The 19636-nt window shown below is 34.6% G+C and overlaps 2 protein-coding genes across 2 annotated transcripts; both read left to right on the top strand.

The window, feature by feature from the left end:
* Positions 1 to 348: 348 nt before the first annotated feature.
* LOC128896590 (sensory neuron membrane protein 1-like) lies at positions 349 to 8762 on the top strand. The gene is made up of 9 exons (XM_054159957.1): positions 349 to 682; positions 1418 to 1531; positions 1921 to 2078; positions 2654 to 2853; positions 3036 to 3238; positions 3846 to 4101; positions 5051 to 5262; positions 5495 to 5721; positions 5804 to 8762. The coding sequence occupies exons 1-9, from the start codon at positions 530 to 532 to the stop codon at positions 6015 to 6017; spliced, it is 1737 nt and encodes a 578-aa protein (XP_054015932.1). The 5' UTR covers positions 349 to 529; the 3' UTR covers positions 6018 to 8762.
* Positions 8763 to 11016: 2254 nt separating this feature from the next.
* Positions 11017 to 19428, top strand: LOC128896589 (sensory neuron membrane protein 1-like). Its single transcript, XM_054159956.1, has 9 exons — positions 11017 to 11348; positions 12084 to 12197; positions 12587 to 12744; positions 13320 to 13519; positions 13702 to 13904; positions 14512 to 14767; positions 15717 to 15928; positions 16161 to 16387; positions 16470 to 19428. Exons 1-9 carry the CDS (start codon positions 11196 to 11198, stop codon positions 16681 to 16683), a joined length of 1737 nt encoding a protein of 578 aa, XP_054015931.1. The 5' UTR covers positions 11017 to 11195; the 3' UTR covers positions 16684 to 19428.
* The last annotated feature ends 208 nt before the right edge of the window (positions 19429 to 19636 follow it).

Genomic DNA, 19636 nt, shown 5'->3' with positions numbered 1-19636 from the left:
AGGGGGCCAAGTATTCAATATTTCTTGGGATATTTTCTTTTACAAAGAAGAATTTATTTAAAATTTTTGTAACTTTGAGAATATTTTAGGTACGTTTTAAAGTATATTTAGTCATTTTTGGAATTCATTTCGCAGAGAGGTCTTGGCGATATCGCGTTTCTTTTGGAAGTACATTTCTTCAATTTGTGGGAACGATAACTCGATAACTAATCGACCGATCGTTTTCAAAATTTAGGTACTTTTACTATATTCAAATGCCTTGGACAGGACCTAAATATCAGGGAATAAATTAAGTTATAGGGAACTTGCTGTAGGGAACAGGTGATATCTCAATGATTTTTGTATGAAATGATTTAAAAAAATTATCGAATGTACTTTAAACCATACCTAACATATTCTCAACGCCACACGAAATAAAGTAAATTTTTTTCATCAAAAAAAGAATTACTGAAATCACTTACTAATTTAGCCTCCTAATGTGGTTCTCTCCCTTAAATAGTCCGAAATCAAGGGATGACTTTTTTAAGGAATGAATTTTAAACGATTCGCGTACGACTTTGCCCGTCGTTTTTTCCGTCGGAGCATCAATCTCAGCCAGTACTCGTCGATTTTGGGCCTCTTCTCGTTTCTAATCACCGGTCGAAAGCTTCACAATACGCTGCCTGCTCCAAGCAGATGCAAGGTTTTCTATTAACCTGCGATTTTTTGCATTTGTGGCGTATACCAGCATGAAAAACGCATATATAATATACATTGGGAACTTTATAAAAAACTTTTCAAAATATCCAGAAAGTTGGTCTCTAAAGAAGTAAAAATGAGCAATAGTCGTATTTAAATTCAAAATTTTAGACAGATAAACTATATGTATATCCTTTATTCTTTACAAATTAAAATTTGATTTGATACTTATATTTCTAAAATCGTTGATATTTATATATAATAATTATGTATTATTTCGCAATCGAACAAATATCTTGCCAATAATCGCTACATGACTGATGTCGCATCTGGTACATTTATTTACAATTTCTATTTAAACTAAACAAAACTTTCATTCGATATTTTCTTCGCCGTAAACTTCGTTGTAGAACAACTTTGTACTCGTATGTATATTTACATTGGGATAGTTCTGGCAGGGAACGATCGAATACTTCTCAACCGGAGATTGTAGGGCACAACTTCATATTTGCGGTAAACTCTTTGCAATTACAACTATCGATGCCTTCTTTAGGGCAGGCTCTCGCAAAATGAACTTTATTTTTTTTTTTAAATTTGCTTTATTCACCGAAATGCTCGACATTTTTCCAATTCTCCCATTCCCTCATTTATTGCCCTGTGACTAATCGAACACGCTGAGAATTTCTACGCGAGTGAATAGAATTAGAAAGTCGTCGAAAATAATTTGTGATTTTCCCAGTGCATAACCATGAAGCCGAAGAAAATGGCGATCATCGGTGGGTCTATGTTCAGTTTTGGGGTTCTGTTCTGTTCGATAATCTTCCCACCGTTTCTGAAGTCGCAGATCAAGAAAGTAAGTAACATTAAATATTATCAACTGGTATCGCTGTTACGCCATTAGCATCACTTTCAATATTTTACAACGATTTCCATAAATGCATAAACATCCACAGTTTAGTTATTACAGATCTGTCGTTTTAAACGTTACACCAAACGACAGAATTCGTTCATTGCTAATTGTCATTTTGTCAATAATTGTAAAAAAATTATAATTGAAAAAGTCATGTATAATTATTTAAAACTGCGTGTTCCAAAGTAGGTGTCCCAACAGTTACACAAATCGTACTTGGGTTTTCTCTTTTGGAACATATTATTTTGAACAAGTACGATTTGTTTGTTAGTTTGTTGTTCCTGTAAGCATTTAACGTAGCCAAGGCGATATCGAATACTTTGAAATTCTAGCAAGTAAGACTGAAAGATGGTACCGAGATGCGCGAATTGTGGTCGAACTTCCCTTATCCGATTGACTTCAAAATGTATCTCTTCAACGTGACGAATCCTGTCGAAGTAACAGCGGGAGAGAAACCGATACTCCAACAAGTGGGGCCATTTTATTACGAGTAAGTATTCTCTAACGCTGTTTCTTAAAAATAATTTCAATTATAACTCTTCTGTTTTCGTAGAAGTATTAGGTTGTCTCAAAAGTTTCTTTCGCTATATTAATAAGTAATACACGCACAATAGTTTATGTTTTATGTTACATTACTGAATTGTGCCCGATTCATTTTGCTCCATTATTGTTACAACACGAATATCTATGAAATTTGATTGTCTATTTATATAAACACGACCACATCAAATAATTGAGTGCAACTCGCGAAAGAAACTTTCGGGACAACCTAATAGCTTCTACTTTAACAATCATACTTATTGCCAGCATGTTAAAAAATACCATCAAGTAAAATCCGATGTAAATTTTCCAAAGAAACAGATTAGACTAATAAAATTCTTATTTAGATGAAAGTTTTAATCGTGAGAAGAATCAGGATTTCAGTTTCAAAATGAAACATCTCACATCGAATAAACGTCATGTATAAATTGCTATACGCCAGTTCTATTCGTTATCTGTTATTCGAGTAAAATCGTGGCCATCTTTGATAAGCGAATTTTTCTAACACCATTGCGACGTTTTCAGTGAATTCAAGCAAAAGGTGGATCTCGTTGATCGGGAAGAAGACGACAGCGTGGAATATAACGCGAAGGTCACCTGGTACTTCAATGCTGCGAAAAGCAATCCCCTAACTGGCGACGAAGAATTGTTCGTACCACACGTGCTCATTCTCACCATCGTCAAACTTACTCTGATTTTACAACCTGCGGCAATAGGTGTTGTCAGTGAGTATCGACAAAAATAGAAATAACCAGAATTATTTCGAAGGGGTGTTACCACTCCTAAAACCGTCTTTGGTGGTCAAAATGAAAAAGGGCACACTGAAAGTTATGGAAGTTCCATTTTCAAGATATTTCACTTTCCCCTAAACAGATCACACCTAAAACAATGAACGTTTCTGTTCCAGATAAAGCTGTTGACAGCATCTTCAAGAAGCCTACCTCAGTCTTTGTGAAAACCAAAGCGAAGGACATACTTTTCGATGGTTTGCTCGTCGATTGTACGGTGAAGGATTTCGCCGGATCCGCGGTTTGTGGACAATTGAAGGAGAAGGAAGAGCAGTTCAAAAAGATGGGCGAAGGACAATATTTGTTCTCCCTGTTTGGCGCAGTACGTATAACACCGTCTTTAATTACAAGGATAACATTTCATTGATGAGTAGCAGCATCGAATCTTCAAATTCCTCTTAGTCCGAGAGCCCGCGACAGAAATGGGTGACTCATTTCATTACACAAATGAACCTGTTTTCCGAAGATGGTGTGTCTCCCTAGTTCAGAAATGCTTGGTCTGGCATGAATTCAGTGGTGCAACGCTTCACTATGGCGTATTATAATAATTTGATTTTTAATACAATACAACAATACATTCTAAAAATTTCAGTAACAATGATTTCAGTCAAAGATACTGTTATTTCTTACATGTTTCCGACTTTCTAGCGGAGCGATGCACCGTTTGTGCTCTGCCAGCCTTGGATTAGTTTTATTCTTTAGTAGAAAACAGTCAAATAGCAAAAGGATATTTGTAATGAAATTGGGCGAAATTTTATGTCGCGGGCTCTCGGACTATCTGTATTTGATTAGCTAGAAGATTGATAGGAAAATTTGTTTGGCCTACCTTACTCGAAAAACATTGTCAGGAATTAACAGCACCCCGTCTTAACAGCGATCAAGGGTGATTAAACGCGCACGAAATTAATCTAACAACGCATTCTGCTCAGAAAAACGCCACTCCATCTCACGAACGCATACGAGTGTTGCGCGGAATAAAGAATTACAAGGACGTGGGACGTGTGATAGAATTTGACGGAAAACCAGCGCTGACGACCTGGCCGGAGGATCATTGCAACGCGCTCAATGGAACGGATGCCACGATTTTTCCACCGTTGATGACGTCGGACGACGACATCGTCTCCTTCGCACCTGACCTTTGCAGAAGCCTGTCTGCCCAGTATCGTTTCGATACCAAAGTTAGAGGTACATCTATCGTATGACGTCGGCAATTTTTACCGTTAAATTAAAATTGGATGATTCATTTTATTTAGCAATTAAAGTTTCAATTTCCATCCACAGTGGTTGAAATACGTTATTCTATTAATTTCGATAGAAAATTTGTCTAGTTCGCAGCCGTTAGCTGAAACGTGAAATATATCACGTGAAATATATCACGTGAAACATTGATATCACAGCAAAATCATATTCCCCATCATTGTTTAAGTAATAAGTATTGTTCATAATTAATTTAACTATTGTCAGAAATTAATATTTAGTTGGCGCAATCAGCAGATATTAAAATATTGACAATTTTCTCACGATTAATATCTCGAATGAATACTTATTCTGAACTGTAATTGTTATTAATGTTTAATCGAGCATTTAATGATACTGTATGTATCACAAATGTTTAATTATGCCGGAGACATTAAGTTTTAATTGTTCCAATCAATAGATATTAAAATATAGAAAAATATCTGACGATTACTTATTTAAATTTTATTCTCAACTTTTCATGTTCGGAAATATTACTTTCTCGAAAAACATTTGTGTAATAATGTGAAACTTTAAAATGCATTAGATATGTACAATCCGAATTAATTGAATATTTACAATGCGTATAGTAACATTCATAATCTTCGATTAAATATTAATAAGAATCACGGTTCAGAATAAATATTCATCGTACACAGTAATCGTGAGAAATTGTTCTATATCGTTATATCTGTTAGCTGGAATAACTAGAAATTAATTTCTGACAATAGTTATATTAATTATAAACAATATTTGTTCAAGCAATGACCGAGAATATGACTTTGCTGTACTATTACAACGCATAAAATTGAACAGTGCATGAATTAAATTGCACATATTAAACAAAATAAAATGTAAGATAATTTTTCCTTTCTGATATCTGTTTTTTCTATCGCAGGTTTAAAAACGTACCGTTACTCTACCGATTTAGGAGACAGCAGCTCGGATCCCAGAGAGAAGTGTTACTGTCCAACGCCTGAAACCTGTCTATCGAAAGATTTGTACGATTTGTACAAGTGCATGGGCCTACCACTCGTTGGTTCTCAGCCCCATTTTTTTGGAGCGGATGAAAAATATCTGCAAATGGTCGACGGACTCCATCCAGTCGAGGCTAGTTATTATTCTATTAATCTAGGGACGGATTCATCTAGACACCACATATCGAATTTTCATTGAGAAATACCCGAGGAGAGAGCATTATAATTTAATTATTTATTAGTAGCCACCTAATTTTGCTTATTGTCGTTCTTTTATACTTTGTCTTTGATTACTTTGTGGTATCTCTCGGATAAATCGAGAAAGAAAGGAATCAAATAAGTCGAGTCTTTACTCTTTCCACCAGGAAAAACACGATCTCTCCATGGACTTCGAGCCAATGACAGCCACCCCTGTCGTGGCGCACACGAGACTCCAGTTCAACATGTTCCTGGGCCCCGTGGAAAAGTTCAAGCTGATGAAGAAGTTCCCAGAATGTTTGTTACCAATTTTTTGGATCGAGGAGGACTTCACTCTCCCTGACGAGTTGATGAAGAAATTGAAAATGGTTTTCTTGTTGAAACGCATCATCGGGTAAATATTGAACGATAATATGTATTCGTATATTTTACAACTTCTGCGCGTGTTGTTTGATGTACAAATTTATATAAAACAGAATCTTGAAGTATATTACGATATTCGTCGGGATGGGCATGGGTGGAGGAGCAGCGGCGATGATGTACAAAAATAAAGACACGAATAAGGAGGTCACGAAAGTGACACCACAATCGCAGAATGGCACAAATGGTGAACAGAAGAAATGGCCACCGCAAATGAACGTCAGCACGATACAGAGCGCGGCAGTGCCGGCCAGTCTCGATAAGGATTAGACTCCGTTTCCTTAGATTTTAATTGATAGGCTTCACCGTTCAGAAAGTCTGAGTGGTCACTAAGGAGGAGTTCCGATTTTATACATTTATAGTACATGTACAGTCGGTCGTTATAAGTCCACGAATAGACTTTGTATATATTTATAATGAAACATTTATTTGGAAACATGGAACCTATCGTTCGTTTTAGACGAACTTCTTTGATAGAGATAGAGGAAACTTATGGGACTGACTGTAAATATGAGAAACGTATACCGAAGTTAGTTATAGATAGGAATGTTTAACTGATTAAAATTTATTACCACTAATAACAATAGTTGATTCACATTATATATATATACTGCGGATGTTTACGCATTTATGCGAATGGAAAAGTATATAAAAAATATGATCGATGAAGTACATTTTACACAATTTACATAAACATCCGCAGCATAATTATATAACGTTATTTTCCAATTTCTTAGATTCTTCATTTCTTATTTATGCACGTATTCGAAATGAAATATTAATACTGTTAGAGTAATTTACAGAGTATATTTTTCATACACGTTTCCATATCGATGCACGCCATAAATGCATAAAATTCCCAGTTCAGTGATAACGTTATCATATAGTAACGAATATAAAATAAGACAATTATGTTCCTGAGAGGCTGAACGTCTAAACGCGCATCTATATTTCAGAGGTTGACTATGTTAAGTCGAAATTTGTAACTTTTACGGATAAATAGGCAAAGTCACTTAAGTATCTTTATATTTATAGTTTATCGTTAGATTGTTTCTCAGAATATTAAGTTAGCAAAATTTCGACTCAACAAAATTTGCCCCCGAGGTTTAGATACGCGCAAGTAGATTTCTAAGTGTACCACATACTACGCAGAGATAAAAGCCTGGTCAGCGAGTCTGATTAGTAACAGTATAGTTCTCCTTGAGAAAAGGAGATTATACTGTTACTAATCAGACTTGCTATCCAACTTCTCATTTCTGCACGGTACTCGTATTCTAAGGACATGGGCCATTCGAATAATTTACCCTCTTCAACCAGGTTCGAATGTTAGAATTCCGAAGAGTATCACTTCGAAGTAGCAGGAAAGATCAAAGATACTAGAAAATACCATAGTCCCGCGATGATTTCTAAATCTATCGTCGTAATATGCGATCGATTATGACACAAGATGGCCCCTGTAATTAAGGCTACTCGCTATAGCAAAAATTTGAAGACAATTTCGCATTTTTTTATTATATAACAAAAAGTACACTAATACGAAATATGAAATCAAATACAATGACACAGAATATATAATTAAATACAATAACGTAACATTTTTACCGTACTATTGCCACTGTTCAAAGAAATTATGTTACGTTTGTATTTTACGATTATTCATGTTATCGTTCATAATATTATAACATTATCAGTTATTATTATTATTACTGTACGGTAACCAGTAGACTGCGGATTTTTATGAAAATTAAAATCTTTGTAAACACCGCCAGAAAAATGAAACCAAAATAGAAATTTATTTTACTCTGTAAATATTATAATACGAATTTTACTCTCGATATTTTTCTATATTATCGCATACTGTATGCGTTTTTTAGTTTCTTGCACGCTAGAATTACCTGTGAATCCATAAAAATCCACAGTCTCCTAATCAGTTTAATATTTGATACAGGTAACGATCGGTAGTGGATGATGAAACAGTAAGGGAAGTTAAGAGTAAACCTCTATAAACTTTATGGCTACTAATATATCGAGGCAAATATTTCTTTAAATTCAAATATTTAAATACTTATCCACATTTTGTTTTGATACTTCAGAGATACGTTTCCAGGGCTACCAACTAGAGCAATCCAACGATCGATGGTTTTGATCCACTGGGATAGAATAGCTTCTTAAGATAACGATAGGAGATCGATAGTGTCGTAACGCGACCTTGAATATTGGCACATATACCATACCTTCGATGCACGTGTAATTCACACACTCCTGTCACACCTGAAGGTGTCCTATGTGGAAAACTCCTATATCAATTGAAGTGTAAAGGTCAACTTTCCGTTACGACAGACTCCTTGCATTTTTAACGGACAGATGCACTTCTAAGGAGAGTTTCGTTGCTTTAGTCGAACGCTTTGTCTCTTCGTTATGTTTTTTAACGTTCGATCTTTTTTTCTTTTCTCGTAATTTTGTTTTTCGACGCGTTGGAAACATGTCTTCCATGATTTCAGTCAAAATAAATTTCAAAATAGAATTTCAGTCAAAATAGATTTCTAAATTTTTGTTAACAATGTTTTCAACGAAGAAGCATTATTTACTTATTTCGTTTATTGTCTTTACTTGTAAACATTGAAGCGTAAGAAACATTTACGAAGAGTTGATTTATTTTCTTCAATTTTTTAACGAGCGTGCAAAATAAATGTTTGTTCAATCGATAGATAAAATAATATTATTAAATGTTTTTAGTAATGTTATGTTTAAAAAATACTCTGAACGAACAAATTTATCGTGCTTGAAGAGAGCTATCAATTTTGAACTGAAACGTTACAGATAAAATAAGTAGTTTAAAGTTAATTTAGTAGTTCATCCGTTCTTATTATTAGAGATATTATTTTATTCTACACTTATTCAAATTTATTGCAGTCTGCGCAAGCTTGATATTTGTAAAAATTATTTCGTTCTTGTAATACAATTGTATGGTACATCGAAAGAGACATTATAATAAATGTCAAGCTTATGAAGTAATTGCTTATACAAATATTTACAAGTATATTATTATAGATAAATTATTAACAAGTCGATCGTTCGTGTTTCACGAATTCTTCCATTTTCTACACGTCCACAGTAGTATTTATCATTTTTTCCAGAAACCGACGCTAAACACAGCTTACCGTTTTAGTGATTCAGAATAATTATAGTTCATTGCGTAGTATTGCAAGACAAGTTGTCATTTCTGGGATTTATTACTTAAGAAACGATATTTTCATTAGAGATAAATATTCTCCGTACAAAATATCGATATTAAATATTAATTCCATGTTTCGTATGTCGATAATCAGAAATTTTCTGCAAATCAAGGATTTGGAATCGATGGTTGAGAATTGACAATTGAAATTAAATTTATTATCGGCGATTTTTTTTTTTTCCATAGACGTAAAAAAGCACTGTCTGTCATTGTTTGTACCAGCAGTTTGTACGATAGGGTTAAGGTCTATGAATTTTTTAGTATACTCTCCTAAACCGTGTTGTAGTTACCTTTAACATTGTAAAACTTTTCGATTCGAGAGCGCACCAGTAACCGATACATATAGCGATCTCATGTTTAATAGATTCTTCAGCACCTTCACGTTCGATAGGCGTTGCACTTGACACTAAAGTATGACATACTGTGTCATGAATGATCCCATAACCGTTAAAACACGAGAAATATTCTTATATTTAAAGGAAATATTGTTCTGTCGGTTATGGAAAGTCGATAAACGAAGGGAAAATTGTGAAATCGTCGATACCGAGCGATTAACCTGTTCGCATAGTTACATTTCGTTCCTCTCTACGTAATTTGTAGTCACCGTCATCAAAGTCAATACCAAGTATTAGTGTCAATTTCGTTTAGAAATCTTTAGATGTCGAATAGATTTATGCATCGATCATGTCAAGATTTAGCATGTTGTGCAAATTAATTAGAGTCTATTTACTTTATTGCTATTAGCGTGTGATACATTTTAAAGAACTGATGCATTTTCAATTTTGATATATTGCTTTTACTCAGATTTACTTATCAGAATTGGTTTAGAATGTTAAAGGGCTACAAAAAATACCTGATATACATTTTTGAAATTTGGTACGTCTATTTATACATGTATATGCAAGATCCTGTTAAATTTACAATTGGCTTGTTCAATTTGTTTCATCAGAAAAAAAGTATATCTTTTTAGCCGAAATAAAACAGTACTTTCAAAGTTTCGTGATCAGTTAGCTTAACAAGAGAACCTATGATACGAACGATTTATAACTTCGACAATTTTCACATTTCTTTAAATATAATTAGGCAGAAACATTTCAAGGGACTTAAATAACAAGAATATCAACAACAGAAAATCTACTTTTGGACCTAGAAAAAGAAAATGTTCGAATTCAATCATCAAAAATTTCACCCACTTCGTCAGCCATCCTGAGCGATTCATGATTAATTTTCCTATCAATCTTTAGTCGTATTCACGATTTACAATTAATTATTTCGAACGAAACCGTGAATGCTTACTTTTACTAAACTTTGTGTAAACCTGTCAAGAGGTGTCTTACGTTAGGTAGCGAAAAAAATCGGCGGATACGTGGATACGCAGGAGTGGTTGTTTCAGAGGGGGTGTCGTCGGCGTCGCGACGCTGGACGTGCGAAACGCGCAGTCCTCTGGAGTGACCACTCGAAGATTGACGGCTTAGGACAAAAGCGAGAGAGTCCACCTCTCGTCGCGAGGAACGGTTCCATTCGACCATAGACGTTGTTACTCACGAGCTCGATTTTCCACAAGGTGCGCGCAAAACGGCTCGACAACCGATCAGTAAATTCGTAACGCTCGTTAAAGTGAACCAAATTAAAAATAAACTAATTAACGCGAGATAAGACTATCGAAACAAATCGTGGCCACATTAGGGGGCCAAGTATTCAATATTTCTTGGGATATTTTCTTTTACAAAGAAGAATTTATTTAAAATTTTTGTAACTTTGAGAATATTTTAGGTACGTTTTAAAGTATATTTAGTCATTTTTGGAATTCATTTCGCAGAGAGGTCTTGGCGATATCGCGTTTCTTTTGGAAGTACATTTCTTCAATTTGTGGGAACGATAACTCGATAACTAATCGACCGATCGTTTTCAAAATTTAGGTACTTTTACTATATTCAAATGCCTTGGACAGGACCTAAATATCAGGGAATAAATTAAGTTATAGGGAACTTGCTGTAGGGAACAGGTGATATCTCAATGATTTTTGTATGAAATGATTTAAAAAAATTATCGAATGTACTTTAAACCATACCTAACATATTCTCAACGCCACACGAAATAAAGTAAATTTTTTTCATCAAAAAAAGAATTACTGAAATCACTTACTAATTTAGCCTCCTAATGTGGTTCTCTCCCTTAAATAGTCCGAAATCAAGGGATGACTTTTTTAAGGAATGAATTTTAAACGATTCGCGTACGACTTTGCCCGTCGTTTTTTCCGTCGGAGCATCAATCTCAGCCAGTACTCGTCGATTTTGGGCCTCTTCTCGTTTCTAATCACCGGTCGAAAGCTTCACAATACGCTGCCTGCTCCAAGCAGATGCAAGGTTTTCTATTAACCTGCGATTTTTTGCATTTGTGGCGTATACCAGCATGAAAAACGCATATATAATATACATTGGGAACTTTATAAAAAACTTTTCAAAATATCCAGAAAGTTGGTCTCTAAAGAAGTAAAAATGAGCAATAGTCGTATTTAAATTCAAAATTTTAGACAGATAAACTATATGTATATCCTTTATTCTTTACAAATTAAAATTTGATTTGATACTTATATTTCTAAAATCGTTGATATTTATATATAATAATTATGTATTATTTCGCAATCGAACAAATATCTTGCCAATAATCGCTACATGACTGATGTCGCATCTGGTACATTTATTTACAATTTCTATTTAAACTAAACAAAACTTTCATTCGATATTTTCTTCGCCGTAAACTTCGTTGTAGAACAACTTTGTACTCGTATGTATATTTACATTGGGATAGTTCTGGCAGGGAACGATCGAATACTTCTCAACCGGAGATTGTAGGGCACAACTTCATATTTGCGGTAAACTCTTTGCAATTACAACTATCGATGCCTTCTTTAGGGCAGGCTCTCGCAAAATGAACTTTATTTTTTTTTTTAAATTTGCTTTATTCACCGAAATGCTCGACATTTTTCCAATTCTCCCATTCCCTCATTTATTGCCCTGTGACTAATCGAACACGCTGAGAATTTCTACGCGAGTGAATAGAATTAGAAAGTCGTCGAAAATAATTTGTGATTTTCCCAGTGCATAACCATGAAGCCGAAGAAAATGGCGATCATCGGTGGGTCTATGTTCAGTTTTGGGGTTCTGTTCTGTTCGATAATCTTCCCACCGTTTCTGAAGTCGCAGATCAAGAAAGTAAGTAACATTAAATATTATCAACTGGTATCGCTGTTACGCCATTAGCATCACTTTCAATATTTTACAACGATTTCCATAAATGCATAAACATCCACAGTTTAGTTATTACAGATCTGTCGTTTTAAACGTTACACCAAACGACAGAATTCGTTCATTGCTAATTGTCATTTTGTCAATAATTGTAAAAAAATTATAATTGAAAAAGTCATGTATAATTATTTAAAACTGCGTGTTCCAAAGTAGGTGTCCCAACAGTTACACAAATCGTACTTGGGTTTTCTCTTTTGGAACATATTATTTTGAACAAGTACGATTTGTTTGTTAGTTTGTTGTTCCTGTAAGCATTTAACGTAGCCAAGGCGATATCGAATACTTTGAAATTCTAGCAAGTAAGACTGAAAGATGGTACCGAGATGCGCGAATTGTGGTCGAACTTCCCTTATCCGATTGACTTCAAAATGTATCTCTTCAACGTGACGAATCCTGTCGAAGTAACAGCGGGAGAGAAACCGATACTCCAACAAGTGGGGCCATTTTATTACGAGTAAGTATTCTCTAACGCTGTTTCTTAAAAATAATTTCAATTATAACTCTTCTGTTTTCGTAGAAGTATTAGGTTGTCTCAAAAGTTTCTTTCGCTATATTAATAAGTAATACACGCACAATAGTTTATGTTTTATGTTACATTACTGAATTGTGCCCGATTCATTTTGCTCCATTATTGTTACAACACGAATATCTATGAAATTTGATTGTCTATTTATATAAACACGACCACATCAAATAATTGAGTGCAACTCGCGAAAGAAACTTTCGGGACAACCTAATAGCTTCTACTTTAACAATCATACTTATTGCCAGCATGTTAAAAAATACCATCAAGTAAAATCCGATGTAAATTTTCCAAAGAAACAGATTAGACTAATAAAATTCTTATTTAGATGAAAGTTTTAATCGTGAGAAGAATCAGGATTTCAGTTTCAAAATGAAACATCTCACATCGAATAAACGTCATGTATAAATTGCTATACGCCAGTTCTATTCGTTATCTGTTATTCGAGTAAAATCGTGGCCATCTTTGATAAGCGAATTTTTCTAACACCATTGCGACGTTTTCAGTGAATTCAAGCAAAAGGTGGATCTCGTTGATCGGGAAGAAGACGACAGCGTGGAATATAACGCGAAGGTCACCTGGTACTTCAATGCTGCGAAAAGCAATCCCCTAACTGGCGACGAAGAATTGTTCGTACCACACGTGCTCATTCTCACCATCGTCAAACTTACTCTGATTTTACAACCTGCGGCAATAGGTGTTGTCAGTGAGTATCGACAAAAATAGAAATAACCAGAATTATTTCGAAGGGGTGTTACCACTCCTAAAACCGTCTTTGGTGGTCAAAATGAAAAAGGGCACACTGAAAGTTATGGAAGTTCCATTTTCAAGATATTTCACTTTCCCCTAAACAGATCACACCTAAAACAATGAACGTTTCTGTTCCAGATAAAGCTGTTGACAGCATCTTCAAGAAGCCTACCTCAGTCTTTGTGAAAACCAAAGCGAAGGACATACTTTTCGATGGTTTGCTCGTCGATTGTACGGTGAAGGATTTCGCCGGATCCGCGGTTTGTGGACAATTGAAGGAGAAGGAAGAGCAGTTCAAAAAGATGGGCGAAGGACAATATTTGTTCTCCCTGTTTGGCGCAGTACGTATAACACCGTCTTTAATTACAAGGATAACATTTCATTGATGAGTAGCAGCATCGAATCTTCAAATTCCTCTTAGTCCGAGAGCCCGCGACAGAAATGGGTGACTCATTTCATTACACAAATGAACCTGTTTTCCGAAGATGGTGTGTCTCCCTAGTTCAGAAATGCTTGGTCTGGCATGAATTCAGTGGTGCAACGCTTCACTATGGCGTATTATAATAATTTGATTTTTAATACAATACAACAATACATTCTAAAAATTTCAGTAACAATGATTTCAGTCAAAGATACTGTTATTTCTTACATGTTTCCGACTTTCTAGCGGAGCGATGCACCGTTTGTGCTCTGCCAGCCTTGGATTAGTTTTATTCTTTAGTAGAAAACAGTCAAATAGCAAAAGGATATTTGTAATGAAATTGGGCGAAATTTTATGTCGCGGGCTCTCGGACTATCTGTATTTGATTAGCTAGAAGATTGATAGGAAAATTTGTTTGGCCTACCTTACTCGAAAAACATTGTCAGGAATTAACAGCACCCCGTCTTAACAGCGATCAAGGGTGATTAAACGCGCACGAAATTAATCTAACAACGCATTCTGCTCAGAAAAACGCCACTCCATCTCACGAACGCATACGAGTGTTGCGCGGAATAAAGAATTACAAGGACGTGGGACGTGTGATAGAATTTGACGGAAAACCAGCGCTGACGACCTGGCCGGAGGATCATTGCAACGCGCTCAATGGAACGGATGCCACGATTTTTCCACCGTTGATGACGTCGGACGACGACATCGTCTCCTTCGCACCTGACCTTTGCAGAAGCCTGTCTGCCCAGTATCGTTTCGATACCAAAGTTAGAGGTACATCTATCGTATGACGTCGGCAATTTTTACCGTTAAATTAAAATTGGATGATTCATTTTATTTAGCAATTAAAGTTTCAATTTCCATCCACAGTGGTTGAAATACGTTATTCTATTAATTTCGATAGAAAATTTGTCTAGTTCGCAGCCGTTAGCTGAAACGTGAAATATATCACGTGAAATATATCACGTGAAACATTGATATCACAGCAAAATCATATTCCCCATCATTGTTTAAGTAATAAGTATTGTTCATAATTAATTTAACTATTGTCAGAAATTAATATTTAGTTGGCGCAATCAGCAGATATTAAAATATTGACAATTTTCTCACGATTAATATCTCGAATGAATACTTATTCTGAACTGTAATTGTTATTAATGTTTAATCGAGCATTTAATGATACTGTATGTATCACAAATGTTTAATTATGCCGGAGACATTAAGTTTTAATTGTTCCAATCAATAGATATTAAAATATAGAAAAATATCTGACGATTACTTATTTAAATTTTATTCTCAACTTTTCATGTTCGGAAATATTACTTTCTCGAAAAACATTTGTGTAATAATGTGAAACTTTAAAATGCATTAGATATGTACAATCCGAATTAATTGAATATTTACAATGCGTATAGTAACATTCATAATCTTCGATTAAATATTAATAAGAATCACGGTTCAGAATAAATATTCATCGTACACAGTAATCGTGAGAAATTGTTCTATATCGTTATATCTGTTAGCTGGAATAACTAGAAATTAATTTCTGACAATAGTTATATTAATTATAAACAATATTTGTTCAAGCAATGACCGAGAATATGACTTTGCTGTACTATTACAACGCATAAAATTGAACAGTGCATGAATTAAATTGCACATATTAAACAAAATAAAATGTAAGATAATTTTTCCTTTCTGATATCTGTTTTTTCTATCGCAGGTTTAAAAACGTACCGTTACTCTACCGATTTAGGAGACAGCAGCTCGGATCCCAGAGAGAAGTGTTACTGTCCAACGCCTGAAACCTGTCTATCGAAAGATTTGTACGATTTGTACAAGTGCATGGGCCTACCACTCGTTGGTTCTCAGCCCCATTTTTTTGGAGCGGATGAAAAATATCTGCAAATGGTCGACGGACTCCATCCAGTCGAGGCTAGTTATTATTCTATTAATCTAGGGACGGATTCATCTAGACACCACATATCGAATTTTCATTGAGAAATACCCGAGGAGAGAGCATTATAATTTAATTATTTATTAGTAGCCACCTAATTTTGCTTATTGTCGTTCTTTTATACTTTGTCTTTGATTACTTTGTGGTATCTCTCGGATAAATCGAGAAAGAAAGGAATCAAATAAGTCGAGTCTTTACTCTTTCCACCAGGAAAAACACGATCTCTCCATGGACTTCGAGCCAATGACAGCCACCCCTGTCGTGGCGCACACGAGACTCCAGTTCAACATGTTCCTGGGCCCCGTGGAAAAGTTCAAGCTGATGAAGAAGTTCCCAGAATGTTTGTTACCAATTTTTTGGATCGAGGAGGACTTCACTCTCCCTGACGAGTTGATGAAGAAATTGAAAATGGTTTTCTTGTTGAAACGCATCATCGGGTAAATATTGAACGATAATATGTATTCGTATATTTTACAACTTCTGCGCGTGTTGTTTGATGTACAAATTTATATAAAACAGAATCTTGAAGTATATTACGATATTCGTCGGGATGGGCATGGGTGGAGGAGCAGCGGCGATGATGTACAAAAATAAAGACACGAATAAGGAGGTCACGAAAGTGACACCACAATCGCAGAATGGCACAAATGGTGAACAGAAGAAATGGCCACCGCAAATGAACGTCAGCACGATACAGAGCGCGGCAGTGCCGGCCAGTCTCGATAAGGATTAGACTCCGTTTCCTTAGATTTTAATTGATAGGCTTCACCGTTCAGAAAGTCTGAGTGGTCACTAAGGAGGAGTTCCGATTTTATACATTTATAGTACATGTACAGTCGGTCGTTATAAGTCCACGAATAGACTTTGTATATATTTATAATGAAACATTTATTTGGAAACATGGAACCTATCGTTCGTTTTAGACGAACTTCTTTGATAGAGATAGAGGAAACTTATGGGACTGACTGTAAATATGAGAAACGTATACCGAAGTTAGTTATAGATAGGAATGTTTAACTGATTAAAATTTATTACCACTAATAACAATAGTTGATTCACATTATATATATATACTGCGGATGTTTACGCATTTATGCGAATGGAAAAGTATATAAAAAATATGATCGATGAAGTACATTTTACACAATTTACATAAACATCCGCAGCATAATTATATAACGTTATTTTCCAATTTCTTAGATTCTTCATTTCTTATTTATGCACGTATTCGAAATGAAATATTAATACTGTTAGAGTAATTTACAGAGTATATTTTTCATACACGTTTCCATATCGATGCACGCCATAAATGCATAAAATTCCCAGTTCAGTGATAACGTTATCATATAGTAACGAATATAAAATAAGACAATTATGTTCCTGAGAGGCTGAACGTCTAAACGCGCATCTATATTTCAGAGGTTGACTATGTTAAGTCGAAATTTGTAACTTTTACGGATAAATAGGCAAAGTCACTTAAGTATCTTTATATTTATAGTTTATCGTTAGATTGTTTCTCAGAATATTAAGTTAGCAAAATTTCGACTCAACAAAATTTGCCCCCGAGGTTTAGATACGCGCAAGTAGATTTCTAAGTGTACCACATACTACGCAGAGATAAAAGCCTGGTCAGCGAGTCTGATTAGTAACAGTATAGTTCTCCTTGAGAAAAGGAGATTATACTGTTACTAATCAGACTTGCTATCCAACTTCTCATTTCTGCACGGTACTCGTATTCTAAGGACATGGGCCATTCGAATAATTTACCCTCTTCAACCAGGTTCGAATGTTAGAATTCCGAAGAGTATCACTTCGAAGTAGCAGGAAAGATCAAAGATACTAGAAAATACCATAGTCCCGCGATGATTTCTAAATCTATCGTCGTAATATGCGATCGATTATGACACAAGATGGCCCCTGTAATTAAGGCTACTCGCTATAGCAAAAATTTGAAGACAATTTCGCATTTTTTTATTATATAACAAAAAGTACACTAATACGAAATATGAAATCAAATACAATGACACAGAATATATAATTAAATACAATAACGTAACATTTTTACCGTACTATTGCCACTGTTCAAAGAAATTATGTTACGTTTGTATTTTACGATTATTCATGTTATCGTTCATAATATTATAACATTATCAGTTATTATTATTATTACTGTACGGTAACCAGTAGACTGCGGATTTTTATGAAAATTAAAATCTTTGTAAACACCGCCAGAAAAATGAAACCAAAATAGAAATTTATTTTACTCTGTAAATATTATAATACGAATTTTACTCTCGATATTTTTCTATATTATCGCATACTGTATGCGTTTTTTAGTTTCTTGCACGCTAGAATTACCTGTGAATCCATAAAAATCCACAGTCTCCTAATCAGTTTAATATTTGATACAGGTAACGATCGGTAGTGGATGATGAAACAGTAAGGGAAGTTAAGAGTAAACCTCTATAAACTTTATGGCTACTAATATATCGAGGCAAATATTTCTTTAAATTCAAATATTTAAATACTTATCCACATTTTGTTTTGATACTTCAGAGATACGTTTCCAGGGCTACCAACTAGAGCAATCCAACGATCGATGGTTTTGATCCACTGGGATAGAATAGCTTCTTAAGATAACGATAGGAGATCGATAGTGTCGTAACGCGACCTTGAATATTGGCACATATACCATACCTTCGATGCACGTGTAATTCACACACTCCTGTCACACCTGAAGGTGTCCTATGTGGAAAACTCCTATATCAATTGAAGTGTAAAGGTCAACTTTCCGTTACGACAGACTCCTTGCATTTTTAACGGACAGATGCACTTCTAAGGAGAGTTTCGTTGCTTTAGTCGAACGCTTTGTCTCTTCGTTATGTTTTTTAACGTTCGATCTTTTTTTCTTTTCTCGTAATTTTGTTTTTCGACGCGTTGGAAACATGTCTTCCATGATTTCAGTCAAAATAAATTTCAAAATAGAATTTCAGTCAAAATAGATTTCTAAATTTTTGTTAACAATGTTTTCAACGAAGAAGCATTATTTACTTATTTCGTTTATTGTCTTTACTTGTAAACATTGAAGCGTAAGAAACATTTACGAAGAGTTGATTTATTTTCTTCAATTTTTTAACGAGCGTGCAAAATAAATGTTTGTTCAATCGATAGATAAAATAATATTATTAAATGTTTTTAGTAATGTTATGTTTAAAAAATACTCTGAACGAACAAATTTATCGTGCTTGAAGAGAGCTATCAATTTTGAACTGAAACGTTACAGATAAAATAAGTAGTTTAAAGTTAATTTAGTAGTTCATCCGTTCTTATTATTAGAGATATTATTTTATTCTACACTTATTCAAATTTATTGCAGTCTGCGCAAGCTTGATATTTGTAAAAATTATTTCGTTCTTGTAATACAATTGTATGGTACATCGAAAGAGACATTATAATAAATGTCAAGCTTATGAAGTAATTGCTTATACAAATATTTACAAGTATATTATTATAGATAAATTATTAACAAGTCGATCGTTCGTGTTTCACGAATTCTTCCATTTTCTACACGTCCACAGTAGTATTTATCATTTTTTCCAGAAACCGACGCTAAACACAGCTTACCGTTTTAGTGATTCAGAATAATTATAGTTCATTGCGTAGTATTGCAAGACAAGTTGTCATTT

This window comes from Hylaeus anthracinus, unplaced genomic scaffold (assembly GCF_026225885.1).
Source record: "Hylaeus anthracinus isolate JK02 unplaced genomic scaffold, UHH_iyHylAnth1.0_haploid 11600, whole genome shotgun sequence".
In the NCBI taxonomy this organism is placed as follows: Eukaryota; Metazoa; Arthropoda; class Insecta; order Hymenoptera; family Colletidae; genus Hylaeus; species Hylaeus anthracinus.
This window is presented reverse-complemented; position numbering and strand designations above follow the sequence as displayed.